General features: G+C 37.7%; 1 protein-coding gene across 4 annotated transcripts in view; it reads right to left on the bottom strand.

Annotated features, from left to right (window-relative positions):
- UPF2 (UPF2 regulator of nonsense mediated mRNA decay) overlaps positions 1-19879 on the bottom strand; it is a 130808-nt gene that overhangs the window by 102657 nt on the left and 8272 nt on the right. For 2 of the 4 annotated variants that reach the window (XM_074194125.1, XM_074194124.1), the window contains exons 1-3: positions 12954-12974; positions 6303-6682; positions 2876-3655 (exon numbers count right to left, since the gene is read on the bottom strand). In XM_074194125.1, coding sequence (XP_074050226.1) covers positions 2876-3655; positions 6303-6664 — 1142 coding nt within the window. In that variant the 5' untranslated portion in view covers positions 6665-6682; positions 12954-12974. Of the gene's footprint in view, positions 1-2875; positions 3656-6302; positions 6683-12000; positions 12092-12953; positions 12975-19879 lie in introns of those variants that run through there. The other 2 variants (XM_074194122.1, XM_074194123.1) reach the window with 2 other exon arrangements.

The following is a 19879-nucleotide window of genomic DNA, read 5'->3' as shown; positions in this document are numbered from 1 at the left end:
TTCAGTAATGGTCTATAGGGCAGCAGGGTATATTGGAAACATTCTATTAGCACTCAGAACCCAATGAGAACCTTTTCTAAAAATATCAGTTCTCAAAGGATACAGGGTCTTTCATGTGCCTCTCTACACAGTTATAATAAGTATTATTTAATTGCATTCTTAGCACTTGAGTCATCTAAGTCATCTAGCTCGGTATACAATGTTAAGACTTGGTTCAAATCTTTCTCAAATGCTCTCTAGTTGTGTGACCCTGGGCAAATCACTAAATCTCTCTGAGCATGTCCTGTGTAAAATGGGGATAATAATAATAATAATAGTAATAATCTATCTCATAGGATTTTTATGAGGATCAAATGAGATCAAATATGTGAAGATCTTAAAGTACTATATAAATGTTGAGACATTTTCGTATCAGCACCAACCACAGTTCACAACATATAGAAGGCACTTGATAAGCGTCTTAAACTGAATTTATTTATTATTCAAAATCAATTAAGTGGCCCCCATCTTTTTACACTTTTTAATATGAAATTTCGCATATAGGTTCAAAAGAATACAAAATGTAGGTTCTGAATAAAAACTAATGCAATATGGCAATTATCTCTGATAAGGAAGGATCTAATATCCAAAACATACAAGCAACTGACAGAAATATAGAAGACACAGATTCATTCTCCAAAAGCTAACTGGTCAAGGGTCATTAACAAACTATTTTACAACTACGTGAAAGTAGGCTACAAACCACCAATAGTATCATGACCAACAAATTATCAATTCTGACAAAGAGAGGAATAGTAAATGCTTTGGAGGCTGCAGAAACACAGGCACATTAATGCACTGTTGGTAGAACTAGGACTAGGGAAAGCGAATAAAGTGGATAAAATGTCCATGACCCTACCCCCAGAGAATCCATTTGTAAACATTTTTACTTCAAAGAGTAAATGATAAAAACAAAGGTATCAAATACACCAAAATATATATAGCATCATTTTTCCTTTTTGCTACGGTAAAGAACTGGAAACAAAGTCTATTAAATGGAAGAAAGGGTTAAGATGTTATATATGAACATAATGACATTTATTACTCTACTGTAAGTAATCAAGAGTATGAATACAGGGAAGCAAGGGAAGATTCCTATGAACTCATGCAAAGTGATATAAGCAGAATCCGAAAAAATAATATAAATGAGTAGAACAATGTAAATGTTAAGAATAACAATCAAAACTCAATATTGTAAAACTATAATATCAAGCTTGACCCCAGAGAAGAGAAGATACTATACTCTTCTTCCTGGCAAAGCTAAGGTCTACAGCTACGGAACTCTGAACGTAATGTTATACTTTTTAGAAAGTCTGTTAGTTTGGTTAAACTGTTGTTTCCCTCTTTCTTATTTCTTGCTCTAAGGGATAACTCTCTGGAAAGGGAGTGAAGGAGACAGAATGGCAAATGTAGATGATGCAAAAACAAAAGATATCAATAAAAATTTTTTAAAATAAAAAACCCGAAATGTGACAATTAAGCCATCCAAATTAAAACTACAATATCCGAACATGCATTTTGAGCTTTCCCTTTCAAAATTTACAAAAGCCTTCAACATTCAAAAGCAGTAGCTGAAAGGATCATAGATTACAGCAAGAACTTATGAAGGATGATTTAATCAAATATCTTCTTTTTAGATATGAGAAAACTGAGGTCTTAAGAGGTTAAGAGATTTGCCTGAAATCACACAGATATCAGACAGAAGTAGAATCTGAACTTTGGTCATCTATTAATTGACTGAAACGTTATTTCTGAATTTCCTCCAGCAAATAGAGACAGAGTTCATAACTTTGGCTTCTATACAGTCTCTCCCATTTGCAGTCCTTTTCATTGAAAACACTCATCTATATCTCCTATGCTAGTCCAGTAGCCTCCCTGGTCTACACAGGGGTAACTTAAAACCTCAATTATTACTACTACAATGCTAATGAGAACAGGAAAGGCCCCTCTTCCTCTAACAATACCTCACTTTAATTGTATTAAATTCTACTACTATTCATTGATTCCCTTATTGCCTCTCTGCCCTCCAACCAAAAATTAATTGCTGCAGTTACACTGTCCACAGGTAGTAGCACATAAAAATTTTTTAGCTGTGGGTATTAATGCAATGTTAAAACTTTGAGGTTTGGACCCAACTGAAGACTTTCATGTACATATCAGGAGGTTAAGTATTATATCTCATCAATTCTCCAGGATACGTTCCCTTACATTTTGGGAGGGGCTGCTCTAAAACACTTTATATCGTGCCTACAAGTAATTTGCTTAGCAAATTAAGGAATTTTTCAAATCAACATCAAGGTATTAGTAGTCCAAAATTCATAAACCTGGAACTACCATTACTCAATAAGCAATTCTTTTCCAATTCTACTTTTATTTCCTCATATTGTGTTCATATCTGACACTACAAGAATAATCTAAAATAGAAAGAATAAGGGTAAATCTATCTATAGTATCAAATGTAATTAGAAAGAAGAAAGGGGGAAAGGTCATATAAAGAAAAATAAGAACAAATAATTAACAGTTAAAGTGAGAATGAAATACTATTTCCAAATTTAAATGAGGGATTCAAAACTGAATAGAAATGGAAAAAAAATAAACCACCAAGTAAAAACCACAAAACCCAACAGACTCTAAAACAAATAAAATCTCCTTATAGTTTTGTATTCAAACATGAGTTCTTAAAAAGTATGACATACTGAAAATTTCCTGGTACTTTAAGAATCACCTGTAATCAGCCCCTTTTCCATAAGTTTTTTTTTCAGTGGTATCCTGATTTAATATTTAAGTATGTGCTTCAAAATAAATTCTCAACTCCTGAGAAACATTTGAAAATCACCTGTTTTGTCTCTCAATATTCTGTAGCTCCCTGTGGTCCCTTTTCAGGTGTTTGGTCAAAGACGTAAAGTATTCTTTTAACAGGTTCTGGAAAGGCTGTTGCTTCTCTGGGCTGATTATTTCACTAGGAGGAAAACTCAAGTTAAACTTCTCTGCAGCACCTTTCACTTTCCTTGGTACCAATCCAGCAATATCATCCCCACAATGCCGGCAAAAGCTAATCACCACAGATACATGAGTGTGGGATTCACGGTCAGCATTAATAATGTTTTTCAGCTGTTCATAGATTAAGGACAGACCTTCTTTGTCAGTGAAAATCCCCACTATGGTCAATTCTGCAATAAAACGCAAGTCAGTTCTTAGTTTGGTAATGTTAGGAGTTTTCTCCTCTTTTCTTGCTTCAAAATGTTTTTTCCAAACCTGAAGTAGAGATGGGGCAAAGTCAGCATAGCGCTGGTGAAAGAGAGAGCACAAGTGCACAGCACAGTTCACATCAGAAATTTTTAACTTAGCTTCCACAATAGAAGCAACAGCTTCTGCAATGTATTTGCTTAAATTGAGGCCATTAAAATCATGGGACAAGGAGTCTCTCTGTTGCTCTGTAATAGTTTTCAATTTCTTAACAAAAGCTGTATTTTTCTTCAAACTTGAGTCCAATCTGCTAAAGAAATTCTCCTCTGGTCGGTTGTCTGGTGCATTTTGGTTTTTGCTTCGGAGTTCCTTCCTTGCTTGATGTCGTTCCCATGCTTCCTGATGAAGCTGATGGGACTCTTCTTTCTCTCTATATAAGAGCAAAACAAATAATATCTTGTCACTGAAAAAATCATACACGTAACAACAATGTTCTCATAATTCAAGTCCAGAAATTAAAGCAGAAATTACTGAACTAAAATGGTACCATAAATTTTATTTAATGAAGGTACTTGGCATTATTGCTGGTGTTCTTTCCAGAAAATATAAATGTTAACTTTCACTATTTTGAATATTTTGAGAATTGTCTTAGTGATCAAACAGAGAATATATTCATTTTACTTGCTAAGGGCACTAATTTTGAGTGATAAGGCATGTAAAGAATCAAATTAAATTCAAAATGACCTTAAGGTAGGAGAATAGACAGCTAAAGGCAAATGAAATATAAAAGGGACAATTATAGGATAAAATATCTCTGAAGGAAAGTCAAAGGTTGAAGTAGAAAATCTTCAAGGTTCCTTTCATATAATCCTATAAATGGATTAAAAAAATAAAAGACAAGACCATTTTTCTCCACAAAGTCCTACTTCAATGCCTTCTCATGGCCCAGGAAAGCAAGGTACAAGATCTGTCAAATGAGGATTAATAGTGTTAAAAAAAAATCCACAAAATCTTCAAAAAACCAGCTAAAGGGCAGCTAGGTGGCACAGTGGATAGAGCACCGGCCTTGGAGTCAGAAGTACCTGGGTTCAAATCCAACCTCAGACACTTAGTAATTACCTAGCTGTGTGGCCTTGGGCAAGCCACTTAGCCCCATTTGCCTTGCAAAAACCTAAAAAATAAAAAAATCTAAAAAAATAAAAAATAAAAATAAGAAGTAACTTGGTTGACTTAAAATGTTCAAAATCTGAAAGCAAACAGGACCACAATTAAAGATCCTACCATTCTATGAAAAGTTAAGGAAGTATATATAAATGGACTTAATCAAAAGCAGTATAATTTTTAAAATCTGCTTTTCACATGAGTTAAAGACATTTATACTCTTCCCAAGACAGTTTTTGGAAAGTAGTAAAGAAAACCGAAACAGAAAATCCAGGAAACCTTTGGAACTATAAAATTTTCAATATTTTTAGGTCAACTACTGCTGCTGTGAATCCAGGGAATACCCTGCTTCTTAAAGAAAGGTGTTCAGAAAAAATGCCTAAATTTTCTGCTCAAGGAAGGTTGTGAAGGTTTCTATTTGGTAGAATTAGAAAAACTAAAAGAACAGTGGAAAAGTATGCAGTTTTCCCCAAAAGTTTTTCCTAATACTTGTCTACATTCAAAGATCTCTACAATTTGTAACCTGGAAGACTCTGATACTACTACCTTTCCCCTCCCACTAGATAATCTCCTCTCCTTGAGCCTCAAAGATGTCAAATTCTCTTAGTCCTCCTATCCATTTAACTCCTGTTTTTCTTTCTAGCTATTATCTCCTCCACATCATTTAAAGTAGAGGTTAACCCAATTCACCCAATTTGGACCTCCTCTCCATGTTTTCCCAGTAATCCCATGGCTTCAATTACCACCTTCCAAGTACCTACAGCACAGTTTCACTTGTAATTCAAACTCAATAGGTCCAAATCCAAGATAATAATCCTCCTTAAGCCAACCTCTCCCTCTGACTTCATGATTTCTGTACCTGTTGACACCATTCAATCTTTTTTTCAGTAACTTCATGATAAATGTTTCACTTGTCCTCCTTCCTAGCCTCTTAAGATTCATTCAAATGCAAATTCAAAAACAAATGCCAATTCTAGCTCTTGCTACCAACCTCTCCTCTTTATTTTCATAGCCATGAACAGTTCAGAGTCTTCAATTCTTTTCTATTGGTCTCATTACTAGCTTCCTAATAGTTCTTTCCACTCCTATCTACCTTCATACCATTACTAGGATAACATTCGTGAGGACTGATCATGTCATTCCCCTATTCAAGATCCACAAACTACCTACTGCTAGCCTGTTCAATTACCTTTATCTAACATACAAAGACTATCACAACCTCAACCTACCCTAACTTTTTAATCTTATCTTACAGTGCTTCTCTTGATACAAACTACACTACAACCAAATTGAGTAGAGTAGGGATATGTTTGCACCCCTTCCCATCCTTGATCTCCTGGATGGTAACAAACTTTCCACTAACAATTGCCATTTAGCATTCCATTTTGAAACTAAGACTCACATGAATATTGTGGTATTACATATATACATACATACATACATTACATAGACATACATAGTGTATTCTTCCTGGAACATATTCAATTATTCTAGATGTATACTTTATTAACTTCACTGATTTTGAAATTGGGAAAGCTACTCTAACAAGATAATTTATTTTAGTTAGAAAAGGGATGAACACAGTATCTTACCTAACTATCCAATACAAAACATTCCATTTATTCAACTTGATTTTGGAAATATATTAATTGAATAGATTCACATTTAAGAAGAATAAGAATTGATGATTTGCCGATTCAAAAGATAAAGTCAAATCTTACTCTTAAGAAAATAATTTCATTTGAATTTTTTAAAATCTTGTTATCTCCCCTACCCACTCCCCCCCCACTACCCTATAAAAAATTAGAAAAACATAGGGAAATATAAGTATTATATTTCTACAGGTCATTGACCTCTAAGGTCGATTGGTGCTCTGAATCTGATTCTAAACAGAAATAAATTAAGATACTACTTACTTCAGTTGAGCAGCTGCTTCTTCTTGCTGACGTTTCTCTCGCTCTTCTTGTTTCTTTTTCTCTTCCTCTTCGAGTTTCTTCTTTTCTTCCTCTTCTCGTCTCTTTAATTCTTCCTCAGCTTTCACCTTCTCTTCCTCTTTTTTCTTCCGCTCCTTGTCCTCTTTTTTCCGTTTATCTTCCTCCAATTTTTTCTTCTTATCCTCAGGCACTTTAACTACCTCTCTCTTGGTGCTAAGTTTGACGTCATCTTTTGTTTTTTCCCTGCTATTTACTGGTCGCCTTTCACTGCATTCCTTTTCTTTGTTATTTAGTAAAGATTCTTTTTCTTCCATACTTGCTGACTTTTTACGCTCAGCTGGCATTATGTTATCCAGGACAATCTGCAAAAATAATAAAATATCAGTATTTTAAGTCTGTTAATGCAGGGTCTTTTCCTTAACAATTTGCAGTATGCCTTCATTTCCTAAAAAAGTGATACAATTTCGGGGCAGCTAGGTGGCGCAGTGGATAAAGCAAGGGCCCTGGAGTCAGGAGTACCTGGGTTCAAATCTAGTCTCAGACACTTAATAATTACCTAGCTGTGTGGCCTTGGGCAAGCCACTTAACCCCCATTTGCCTTGCAAAAAACTAAAAACAAAAAATACAATTTGACAGTCTAATTAAAATTAAATATTACTCAATTTATGTAAAACTAAATTTAAGTTTCTGTGACAATTTTTAAATCTTCTATCACTATTTTTACCTGCCTTTCCAAGTCTTAAAACATCTTTCCTCATGCAAACATGTGTAACTTACACAATATTCTTCAGAAGCATATTATATCTCCAGAGAAAGTATGGATGGTGTGTCCAGCATTATATGGCACTATGAGAAGGCTATAAAGATTTCCACCTTTTCCTTCCTTGATATAATCAATAGATCAGATTAACTACTATGAAAAAAACTGATCTGAGTAAAATATTAAAACCAATATATCCAAGCATCACAATAAAGAAATATTTTGATTTTTCAATATAATTGGTTTTCCTTTATAATTCAAAGTAATTTTAATGCATTTAAAATCATTGATGAGAATGTATCCAAAACAAAAAAAAAAGGTTTAAAAACTTATGTTTTAAATGCTTCCTGGGGGCAGATAGATGGTGGATAACCCTGGAATCAGAAGAACCTGAGTCCAATCCAGCCTCAGACAACTGGCTTGACTGTGTGACCATGGACAAGTCATTTAACCCAACTGCCACACAAAACCATATAAATGGTTAAAGGAAGGTTTCATGGCTTTATCTGAAAAGGGGAGTGGAGGGTGAAATAATCAAAATATAAAGGCAAAAATCAATCAATAAGATACTTAAAACTATTAATAGATACAGAGATTGCTTTACAATCATTAAGAAAAAATAAGGCCCCTGAAAACCCTAGGTTTGAGTTCTGCCTAGGACAAATAATGGCTAAGTAACCTTAGGCAAGTCAATCTTTTAGTGCCCAGGCAGCCTTTAAAGTGAAAGCCAAATTCAGGTGCTTATTTTTACATGGTGGGGGGAATGTCAAGATGTATTTAAGGAAGAACAATATTACAAATTTTCTTAAAATGTGTCTTAAATGTTGCATATGGAATTTTCAAAGTGTTTTAAAATACAGAGTGAATAAGGAACAATGTGAATTATTTATCATAAAAGTATTTTCGATAAATGTTTTTAACATTAATTACAACTTTATGTTTTTCATGAATTACTTCAGCTATTGAGGGACACTTGAGGTAAATGTTGATCCAATTGTCAGATATATTTCTTTCTCCATGACTCTCATTTTTTTTCTTTTCCTCCCAATTTTCTTGGTCTCTGTAACCTAGCAGAGCTAAGTCTTCTAAGTCTAGAGTCATAATTTACTCTTTTGTTTTTTAATTTCTTTAAATATACATTCATAGAAGTTAATTTACCAAATCTGTAACATTTAAATATCCGGTAATGCAGTTGTCAATTCTTATAATTCCAGTAAACAACTGCTTTAACAAACAGTTTTACCAGATGCCCTACAAGTTAAGTTCTAAGTATGGTTTTTAACTTTATAATAAATGCAACCCAATAAGCAGTAACTTTTGTGCTTATTTCAATAAAATTTCAAAAATAATTTTCTGACACCTGGATGTAAGATTGAACCAGAGATACTTTTATCTGAACTTTTTGTCCTGGGTAAGTTTGTCAATGATTCATTTTGAATATTAACTTACAGTACTAGGACAGGTGAATGAAAAGTGTTTATTAAATGGTGGTTATGTGCCAATCACTGTGTGTTTGCAAGGCTATTCAAAGCATAAACCATTTCCCTTTATAGATTTCACTAATACATTTTATTTTTGTAACTGATAGATTTGATAGACAGACATTTAAGAGTTGCATTTTTGTCCCATTAAAGTCATTTAAAAATATTAACATTTCTATATTAAATATTAAAAAATATTAACATTTCTATTATTCAAAACAATTAGAAATATCTTTCAACCTTTGTGGATAGATCCTCTGTGAAGGATTTAAAGGAAGACAAAGGCAACAATTACAGGCAAGGATGAGAAGATATTTGATATTGTACCAATGAAGGAGCACTCACACAATCTACTGACTTAGGGATCAATTACCACTTTGAAACAAACTGCAATGTCAACATAGGATTTAGTGTTTATTCATTTTAATTTTGCATCCTAACAGATATCACTTGATATTTGAGTACAAACCACTGCAATTTTTGGATGATGATCAAGGGACAGACATTAAAAATTCAGCATGTTAGGTTAACAAAGATTAAATCAAGAGGGTTTTTCCCCCTTAAAAAATAAAATCTATTGCAAATCTATCAGTTACAAATATAAAATCTATTAGTGAAATCTATAAGGAGAAATGGTTTATGCTTTGAATAGCCTTGCAAACACAGTGATTGGCACATAACCACCATTTAATAAACACTTTTCATTCACCTGTCCTAGTACTGTAAGTTAATATTCATAATGAATCATTGACAAACTTACCCAGGACAAAAAGTTCAGATAAAAGTACCATTATCTATGTGACAGATGGTCTACAGAATTTGTTAAGCACAATAAACATTTAATCAAGCTTTCACTGTAACTGGAAAGAAATCTTGAAAGTTAACTGGTCATACAGAGTGAATAAGGAACAATGTGAATTATTTATCATAAAAGTATTTTCGATAAATGTTTTTAACATTAATTACAAATTTATGTTTTTCATGAATTACTTCAGCTATTGAGGGACACTTGAGGTAAATGTTGATCCAATTGTCAGATATATTTCTTTCTCCATGACTCTCATTTTTTTTTCTTTTCCTCCCAATTTTCTTGGTCTCTGTAACCTAGCAGAGCTAAGTCTTCTAAGTCCAGAGTCATAATTTACTCTTTTGTTTTTTAATTTCTTTAAATATACATTCATAGAAGTTAATTTACCAAATCTGTAACATTTAAATATCCAGTAATGCAGTTGTCAATTCTTATAATTCCATTATCTAGCCCACTAGATAAGAGATCCAAGGAAGTTAAAAGATGACTACAGCAAATTACAGGTGCATTGCTAGAACTAGAATCTAAATCTCTTGACTTCCCATCCACTGCTCTTCCCACTGTATCAATTCATATTTAGAAAGACAAATGAAAAGAAAAAGCTCACTTGATCCAAGCCAAGCGATGTCTTATCTTTTTTAATTTTTTGTTTTATTTTTGGCAAGGCAATGGGGTTAAGTGGCTTGCCCAAGGCCACACAGCTAGGTGATTATTAAGTGTTTGAGGCCAGATTTGAACTCAGGTACTCCTGACTCAAGCTCTATCCGCTGCCCCATCTAGCTGCCCCCAAGTATTGTTTTAACACTTTAGCTTAAAATTTATGTATATACTACATTACTTTTGATATAATGATGAAATTATTTTAAAATTTTATAATTTACTACTTAGATTTCTATAATTCACTACTTAGATCTGGTAAAAATACTGGAAGTTAACAACAAATATTGAAAATAATCAAAGAAGAAATGTGAAATCCTTTTATTGAAGCAAAAGAATGATCCTGAAAATAAAACCACATTATCTGAGACCTCTCCATTCACAAAGGCAGTTAGTTCAAAGCAGCAGAAAGAGCAATGGATTTGGAGTTGGGACCCCAAGTTCAATTTTAGTCTCTGCTTCTACTACTAGGGTAATTTTATAAATGCAAGTGAATGTCTTGGGGGGCCTGTTTCTTATAAGGAATTGAATAACATGAATGTTCTATCTCTAAATCTATGATCCAGAGAGCACTATTATCCACCTCTCCCAAAAAAATCTACTTTGTATCTGATTTCTTTTTTTTTTCAAGGCAACGCCACAAGGCTAGGTAATTATTAAGTGTCTGGGGTCACATTTGAACCCAGGTACTCCTGACTCCAAGGCCGGTGTGCTCTATCCACTGTGCCACCTAGCCACCGTTTTTATCTGATTTCTAATAAAGCATTTGAAAAGGCAAGGTTTCTATCTGTTGTGAGAAGGTAGCCTAATGTAATGGAAAAAGCACTGGGCTGCAATCAGAGATCAAAGATACTTACTATTTGTGTGACCCTGGGCAATGTCACTTAACCTGTGGGCCTCGGTTTCCTCATCTGTAAAACGGGGATAAGAATTCTTTTTTTTTCTTTTAAAGTTTTTGCACGGCAAACAGGGTTAAGTGGCTCGCCCAAGGCCACACCAGCTAGGTGATGATAAAGTGTCTGAGGCCGGACTCCTGAGGCCAGGGCCGGATAATAATTCTGCTATGAAGACAGCACTTTGAAACATTAAAGCGCTATATTCAAGTGAGCTGTATCAATAGTGGATAGGGTAATCTTGGAACATATATCGCTTCACATCTGGAAGTTGTTACTTGTCTAACCTCACTTCTTTAGAATGAAAAAAAGTTTGATAGGGATCCCTCTCCTTTTGGGGGGAGTATTTTAAGCTGTAGGGATTACAGGTTAAAATATGACACGAGTGAATGCTTAATTCACTAAGCGAGTTCTGGTTACCTTCTGGTCCCCCGTTTCCCCCGGGTCTAAAGGTATGGCTGCACCAGGAGTCTAAGGGCTGTGAGCTGCCCCGAGGCCACCCAAATCGCCTCCCAGCCACTCCTTGTTGCCATTTTAAAGAAGAGCAAGGCTCTGTTTCAAAGGGACCGGACGCGTGAGCAAGTTGGACCCAAGTTCGAGGCGGAACGGACCTGGGCTCGCTCAGCCGAGAACTTGGGCGCTTCTCCGGGGGGAGGCAGGAGCGTCAAGGGGAAGGGGAGTCTGTTGGCTCCCTGCGGGCTCTCGGGGCGGTGACAGCCCCGCGGGCCCCGTCCCGCCCAACTTTGCCTTCCTTCCCTGCCCGACGCCCGCCGGGCTGGGGGCCCGGGCCGCCCCGGCCTCCTCCCGCTCGCACGCCGCACGCCGCCCCCCACGACCGGAGGGCGCCCCTCGCCCCTCGGCCGCGCCCCCCGACTCTCTCGGGCCGGCCGGGCTCCCGGGGGGCGCGCTCCGGGAGGCGGGGGTCGGCGCCCCGGCGCCTCCGTCCCCACAGGAGCCAGGGGGTGGGGGGAGGCGCCTCCTGCGCGTCCCTCCCCCCCGGCCGGCCCCGCCGCCCCGCCGCTCCTGCCTCCGGGGCCGAGGCGGGCCGCGGAGGGGCCCAGGCTGCGGCCCCGGCGCTCACCTCCCGCCTGTTGTCAACATCAGCCTCGGCTCTCCCACAACCAACTCCACGGCTCCGGCTCTCCGCTCCCCTCCCCCCTCACCCAGCTCCCCGGCGAGGACCCGCCTTCCCCTCGGCTCCCCCTCCCTCCCCCCGCCCGCGGGCCCTCCCGCCCGCCACTCACCGACGCGGACCCGAGCTGCGGGTGGGGGCGGGGCGCGGGGAGGCGGAGGGGAGGAGCTGCCCGCGCGAGTGCCTGAACGAAAGTCTCCCGGTTCACCCGCTCCTCGCTTCCTGGACGGCGACCCCCAGGTTCTCTATGGACAGCCGAACCACCCCACCCCGACAAGTTCAGGCTGCTGCCCGAAAGGGCTCCGGAGCGGGGACAGAAAAGCGGGATTTTCAGACAGGCGCCGTCCAGGACAGCCTCCTCCACCTCTCTCCACCCACCACCACCTCCTCAACTCGGGGCCCCAGCAAAGGAAAGGAGGGGCGTTCTGACGGCCGGGAGACAGGAAGTGGGCTGGTCACCAGGAGAGTGAGAGAGCAGGAAAGACGAGTACGCAGGCGCACACTCACCTAAGGGGGGGAGAAGCGGGACATGAGGCCCGGGGTGGGAGGAACCGAGGTGAGCTACGGCGGCCCGTTGGGGGCAAACTTCATGGTCGTTTGTGGGGAACCTCAAGGGTTAAGCTCTGACCAGGAAAACTTTGGTCTTGGAACTGGGAGAAGAAAGATTTGAACTTGGTCGGAAGATACCCTTAATAGATTTAACCGCCTAAGGATCCAAGTGTAAAGGGACAGCGAAAATAAGCATTTTTTTTTTTTTTGCCAAAAAGCCCTCTCCTAAATAGGAGGAGTCTCAACTCTCACCACATTCTTGGAAAGAACCAGGTTAAGTAGGTTAGTTTCCAGAAAATTCACACGAGAACTCCCCCGCCTGTGGAGCATACCCACGTCACCCCCCAACTTACCTCATCTAAGCCAAGTCCCGGTTTCACTGGAGATAGCAGGAAGTGAAACATCGGTTGTAATGTCAAGCTTTATGAACGCACCTTTCAGACTCCCAAAAAAGACGAATTTCCAGCCTATGGGGCACTGCAATATCTTATTTAATTTCCCAACAGATCCCGTTTGCTCCCACCAGCTATGCTGCTGTGGGACTTCTTTGGATCTTTCCATTATGCATTATGAAAATTCAGCCAGGGAGAGAAAAATTTCATCCTGCAAAATTCAATCTACCTGAGTACTCTCATCTCATCAGTACCAGTTGCACCTGTGATTGGAGCCACGAGACCTAGGGACTTTATTTAAGGAGGGCTCTCATCATAGTCTTACCCTCATTTCAGATTTTTTTTTTTAGTTTTTTTTTGCGAGGCCAAGGCCACACAACTAGGTAATCCTTAAGTGTCTGAGGTCGAATTTGAACTAAGGTACACCTGACTCCAGGGCAGGTGCTCTACCCACTTCGACACCTAGCTGCCCCTGTTTTTTTTTTTCTTGTGAGTCCTTCTCCATTCTTTTGTAATTGAGGGCAGGGTTCGACTTTGCAGAGATTTGTTATCACCATCGATTAGCTTAGTGTGTACTTAATGTTTATTAACCGGCAATGGAGCAGAAAATTTTAAATTGGAACAGTTCAGAGAAATCTGATTTGCAAGTTTAAAATAAATTTAAATGATTTAAAAGGTTTTGTAAAAAAAAAATTATGACAGTCCTCCCCCACTTTTAACAATCTTTTTTTCTGAGGAATATACTTCATTTTATTTTATTTTATTTTAGGTTTTTGCAAGGCAGGTGGAGTTAAGTGGCTTGCCCAAGGCCTCACAGCTAGGTAATTATTAAGTGTCTGAGGTCGAATTTGAACTCAAGTACTCCTGATTCCAGGGCTGGGTCCTCTATCCACTGCAACACCTAGCCGCCCCTGGAATATACTTTATTGAAAGAGTTTTTGAAGATGTATCTTTAGATCTAAGCAAAATGTTCAATTTTTTTTAATAATTTTGTGATGTCCATCAAGGTAATTGGAGATTCCCTCAATTCACAAAATTAAGGTAAAGAATCACTGCTTCCCAAATGATAAATGGTCAAATGACATAAATGGACAGTTTTCAGATGAAGAAATTAAAACTATAACCATATGAAAAATCAGATTGACCAATATGACCAAAAAAACAGAAAATATCAATATTAGAGAGGATGTGAGAAAACTGGGACACTAATGTATTGTTGGTAGAGTTGTGAACTGATCCAATCATTCTGGAGAGCAATTTAGAATTAGACCCAAAGGACAATAAAACTCCGCATATCCTTTGATCTAGCAATACCTTTACTAGGTCTGTATCCCAAAGAGATCATAAAAAAGGAGGAAAGGCTCAAGTGTACAAAAAATATAGCAACTCTTTTTTGTAGTGCCAAAGAATTGAAAATTGAGGGGATGACCAGCAATTGAGGGAATGACTGGACAAGTTGTAGTGTATGATTGTAACGGCTTATTACTCTTTTATAAGAAATCATGAGTGATGGAATTCAGAAAAACCTGTAAAGACTTGCATGAAGTGATGCTGAGTGAAAGGAGCAGAACCAGGATAGCATTGTATACATTAACAGAAACATTGTAAGAAGATCAATTATGATGAACCCAGCTCCTCTAAACTGTTCAGTGATCAAGGATAATCCTGAGACACCTGTTATGGAAAATAAACATCTACAATCCAAAGAAAAAACTATGAACTCAGAATGCAAAGCAAAAAATACCATGTTTACTTTTTAAAAACTTCTTTAATATTGTTTCTTTCTCTCTCATGGTTCTCCCCCTAATTCTTCTTTCACAACATGACTAATATGGTATATGTGTTATTACCAGATTGGCTGCTGCCATGGGGTCAGAGGAAGGAAGGAAGGGTAGTAGAAAGATGTCGAACTCAAAAGCTTACAAAAAGATGAATGTTGAAAAATACCTTTGCATGTAATTGGAAAAAAATAAAAGCTTTGTTAGAACAAAAAAGAATCACTGCTTCAAAACTGGAATGAAGAATTCAGAAAAATATGGAAATAATTATGTGAACTGTTTGAGTAAAGTAAAAAGAAATATAGCCAGTGATTACCATACTGCAAAATAGTAATGATGCAGGGGAAAGAGAAAGAGAATTGTGAATGCAGAACTTGGGTGGAGATATTTTTAACTACCACTCACTCTTGAGATGCAAATTGACTAGATGTAGAGAATTATAATTGTAACGGAAACAATTGTAATCTTAAAGCTGCTTGGGGTGGAGGACCCCCCCCCCCATTCTTAATGTAACTTCGATTCACTGTTTACTGTAAAATTTGTATCCTGACTGATCTCCTTGGGCTTTACCCTCTACCAAATTCCAGGTCCAGTATAGGGGAAGGGAGTTCACCTTTTACCCTCTGGTTGAGAGGCAAGACATAAAAACCTGGTCTCTCTCTCTCTCTCTCTCTCTCTCTCTCTCTCTCTCTCTCTCTCTCTCTCTCTCTCTCTCTCTCTCCCTTCCTATGTCTTGTAACCTTTTCAATAATCGGAACCCAAGTAGCCAGTAACTACAGTAAGAACTATAAAATGAAACTGAACAGCATACCATTAGTAGGCTTAGATTAATAAATTCTTTTCCATAGAAAGGTGAAGGAGTATGACTATGGAATAATCATTTAGCATTTATTAAGTTCCTGTAATTGTGCTAGGCACAAGGAGATACAGAAAGAGGCAAAAGACAATCCTATCCTCGAGGAGCTAAGAATCTAATTAGACAAAATTCAAACAAATATATACCAAAAAAAAGACAAAATAAATAGGAAATAATTAAGAGAGTGAAGGTACTAGGATTAAGAAAATTGGGGAAGGTTTTCAGGAAAAGAAGGGATTTTAGTAGGAATTGAAAGGAAGCCAGGGAAGTCAATAGTCATAATAAAAAGGGAGTACTTTCCAAGCTAGAGAGAATGGTCAGAACCAGGAAATGAAAAGCCTTGTTCATGGAACAACCTGGAGACCAAAGTCACTGGTTCGAGGAATTCTTGTTGGAAAGTAAGATGTAAGAAGACTGAAAAGATATGAGGAGGCTAGAATTTGAAAGAAAGCATTTTGTGATAGCTCCTGAAGATAATAGGAAGCTGCTGGGAGGTGGCGGGGGAGGGGGATGACAAGATTGAACCTTTGTTTTAGGAAAATCACTTTAAATTGGAAGATGGATTAGAGTGGGGAAAGACTTGAAGGTGGCCCATGGCTAACCCACCAACTGGCTATCACAGTAATGAAGACATGAGATGATGAGGGCCTGCACTAGAGTAGTGGCAATGTCAGAGAAGACAATGTATTTAAGAGATGTTGCAATGGTGAAATGATAGGCTTTAACAATAGCTACAATATGGAAAGTGAGTGATAGTGAAGAATCCAGGATGACTTCTGGGTTGCAAGCCTGAGCAGCTAGAACAGGGGCAAGAAGGCCCATGAAATCATTTGATCTGGTGCTGCTATGGCAACCAGAGACAGGGTCTCAAAATTCATTAAATCTAGAAGTTTTTTTAGGGGTGAATAAATTAAATGTCTGACCAAATATAGCAGGCTAATTTTTAAGTTGATAATTCTGTATGAACCTCAAATGAAACTGTTATAAATATCCAAATAATCCTTGGCAGAAAAAAGGTTCCCACCCCTAAATAGAAAGATGATAGTGTCCTTCAAAGATCAATGTTGGAAGGGATGTGGGAAGTCTGGGACACTAATACATTGTTGGTGGAGCTGTGAATTCATCCATCCTTTCTGGAGAGCAATGTGGAATTATGCCCAAAAGGCAACAAAAATGTGTATACCCTTTGACCCAGCAATACCATTACTGGTTCTATACCCTGAAGAGATTATGAAAAAGGATAAAAAATATCACCTGTACAAAAATGTTCGAAGCAGCTGTTTGTGGTGGCAAAGAAAGGGAAACTGAGGGAATGTGCATCAATTGGGGAATGGCTTAACAAACTGTGGTATATGTATGTGATGGAACACTATTGTTCTATTAGAAACCAGGAGGGATGGGAATTCAGGGAAGCCTGGAGGAATTTGCATGAACTGATGCTGAGTGAGATGAGCAGAACCAGAAGAACATTGTACACCCTAACAGCAACATGGGAGTGATGATCAACTTTAATGGACTTGCTCATACCAACAGGGCAACAATCAGGCACAATTTTGGGATATCTGCAATGGAGAATGCCATCTGCATCCTGAGAAAGAATTGTGGAGTTTGAACAAAGACCAAAGACTATTACCTTTAATTTAAAAAAAAAAGTCTTATTATGTAATTCTGCTATATTTCATACTTTATGTTTCTTCCTTAAGGATATGATTTCTCTCTCATCACATTCAACTTAGATCAATGCATACTATGGGAATGATGTAAAGGCTAACAAACTGCCTTCTGTGGGGGTGGAGGAAGGGAAGCAAGATTGGGGGAAACTTTGTAAAATTCAAAATAAATAATACCTTTCTAAAATTAAAAAAAAAAAGATGATGGTGTCCTTAACAGAAATAGGGAAAGTAGGAGGAGGGGAAGGTTTAGGGAGAAAGATAATGAGTTCCATTTTGGACATATTGAGATAGCTACTGGACATCCAGTTCAAAAAATCTGGAAGGCAATTGGAGATTGAGATTAGAGAAGAATGAAAATAGAGAAAAAGCTATGGTATTTAGCAACTAAGATATCAGTACTAACCATTTCAGTGGAAGGAGAAGGTAAGAAGCCAAACTTGTAAAGAATGAGGAGGTGGGTGTGAGGAGAGAAGGTGGAGGCATCAGTTTTAAATGGCCTTGTAAAGGAGTTTGATTACAACGGGCAGAAGAGATATAGGACCACCTTTAGCAAGAATGGAAGCATCATCCATTCCATAATGATGGAATAACCATGATTAGTGAGCATGGTCTAGATGAAGAGAGAGGAGTGAATGGTGTCTTAATCTAGAAAGAAGAAACTATAGAGGAAAAGAGGGTGATGTACAAATGGCAAAGTCTGAAGGCAGAACAAAGATTGAAAAAAAAAAGCAATTAAGGGAACACTGGTAACTTTGGAAAGAATTGTTTAAATTAATTGATGAGGTTGAAAGCCAGACTGTAGAGAATTAAGAAGAGAGTGAGAAGAAAAGAAGCTGAGGAGGTACTGATTGTAAATGACCTTCAGTAAGGAATTTAGTCTTGAAAGAAAACAGAGCTTTAGAACAATAGCTATTGGGTATAGATGGATCAAATAAAGACGTTTTTGAGAGGTCTATTCCCTCTGGGGAATAGGTATTAGGAAAATATCCAGTAGACAGGGAAAGGATATAGATTAGTGAGAAAACATAGTTGAATGACTAATAACTATTAGTTATTAAACTATTATGATTGAACATGCATAACCTATATTAAATTACTTACTGGCTCAGAGAAGGAGGTGGCAATAGAGAAAAATTGAAACTCAAAATTTTTTCAAAGAATGTTAAAAATTCCCACTTCATATAACTGGGAAGTAAATTTTACAAAGAAAGTATTAGTTGAGAGGGGAGCAGTCTGCTGGGGAAGAAAGGACAAAATGGGATCACTTGTTCATATAGACAAATTTGCAAGAAATATTTGAGTGAAGTGAAGGAGGAGATAATCAAAAAACATATCTTAGAGATGTGAGACTAGGAAGGAAGAAGAGTGAGCTCTTCACAAATGAATTTAGCGTTTAGTTCTAGTTGTCTTCCATTGCACAACTACTGTTCCCCACAGCTGAGTTAATCTTAGGGGGGTTGTTGTATGTCCTTTTTTGTCAAAGAGGGATGTGATGCCATGATATGCTAGTGAGTTGGATTTAAGTAAGAGATGGCTATGTAATCACCAGTCTCACTTCCTCCTCTAGAACCATATGGATCCAGTGGCTAAATATGGATCAGGTTAACTGACTGCCCTGAATACAGTGATAGATCTTGGCCTTTTAAAGCTAAGGTCTTTAACAGGTCTCAGTTTGACTGAAGCAATGCCCATTCAGTGATTTAGTCTAGATTAGAAAAATGAAGCAAAGAATAGGGAAAGGAAGGAAGATAAGAAGGAAAAAAGTAGGAAAGAAGGAAGAAGAGAAACAAAGAAAGAAAGACTGGGAAGGACAGGGAAAACTATAAGTTGGATATATAGGAAAAACAGATGGAGGAAAATACACAAGAAGTAGTTAGAACTATGAAAGTGAATGGGATGTATTTGCCCATAAATTGGAAATGGATTAAAAATCAGAAATTGACAATATGTTGTTTATAAGAAACACAATTTAAAAAAGAGCTACACAGTTAAAATAAAGAGCTGGAGTAGAATTTATTATACTCAGCTGATATAAAAAAAGCAAGGATAGCAATTAGCATCTCAGGCAAAATTGAAGGTTAGTGCATTTTCCAAAATCTCTTTGCTCCCAGTAGGCGTCATCATTTGTTTGCTCTTTGTGTAATATCTCCTTCTGCATATCCTCCTAATGCCCAGCAGAGGTCTCAGGTGGAACTACTTAAACGGGTGTTTTTTTAACCAGGCAATCCCTAATCCTCTCTGTATGGCAGAACTATTTTATCCTTGAATATCATTTTCATCATCAAGGGTGAAAATTCAGGAGTTCCCTCTCTCAGACAAAAGACCAGTTCCCACCTATCTCACAATTCTAGTGATTTAAGATGAGAGTGGGAAATTATATCGTTAAGATGCAGTCAGATTCAATGACTATACAAAATCTCCCAAAAGAACACAGGATTTTAGAACCAGAAGTGACTATGAAGATTCAGGAGATATTTCACAGAAGGAAAATGTGAATTTGGGCATCATAAAATTTGGGAAATTATCTAGAACAACCTCTTCAATTTGTTGGTTTTGTTATTCAGTGGTTTTTTTTTTTTA

The sequence above is a fragment of the Macrotis lagotis genome, chromosome 7 (assembly GCF_037893015.1).
Source record: "Macrotis lagotis isolate mMagLag1 chromosome 7, bilby.v1.9.chrom.fasta, whole genome shotgun sequence".
In the NCBI taxonomy this organism is placed as follows: domain Eukaryota; kingdom Metazoa; phylum Chordata; class Mammalia; order Peramelemorphia; family Peramelidae; genus Macrotis; species Macrotis lagotis.
Note: the sequence above shows the minus strand (reverse complement) of the source record. Positions and strands in the feature narration are given on the sequence as shown.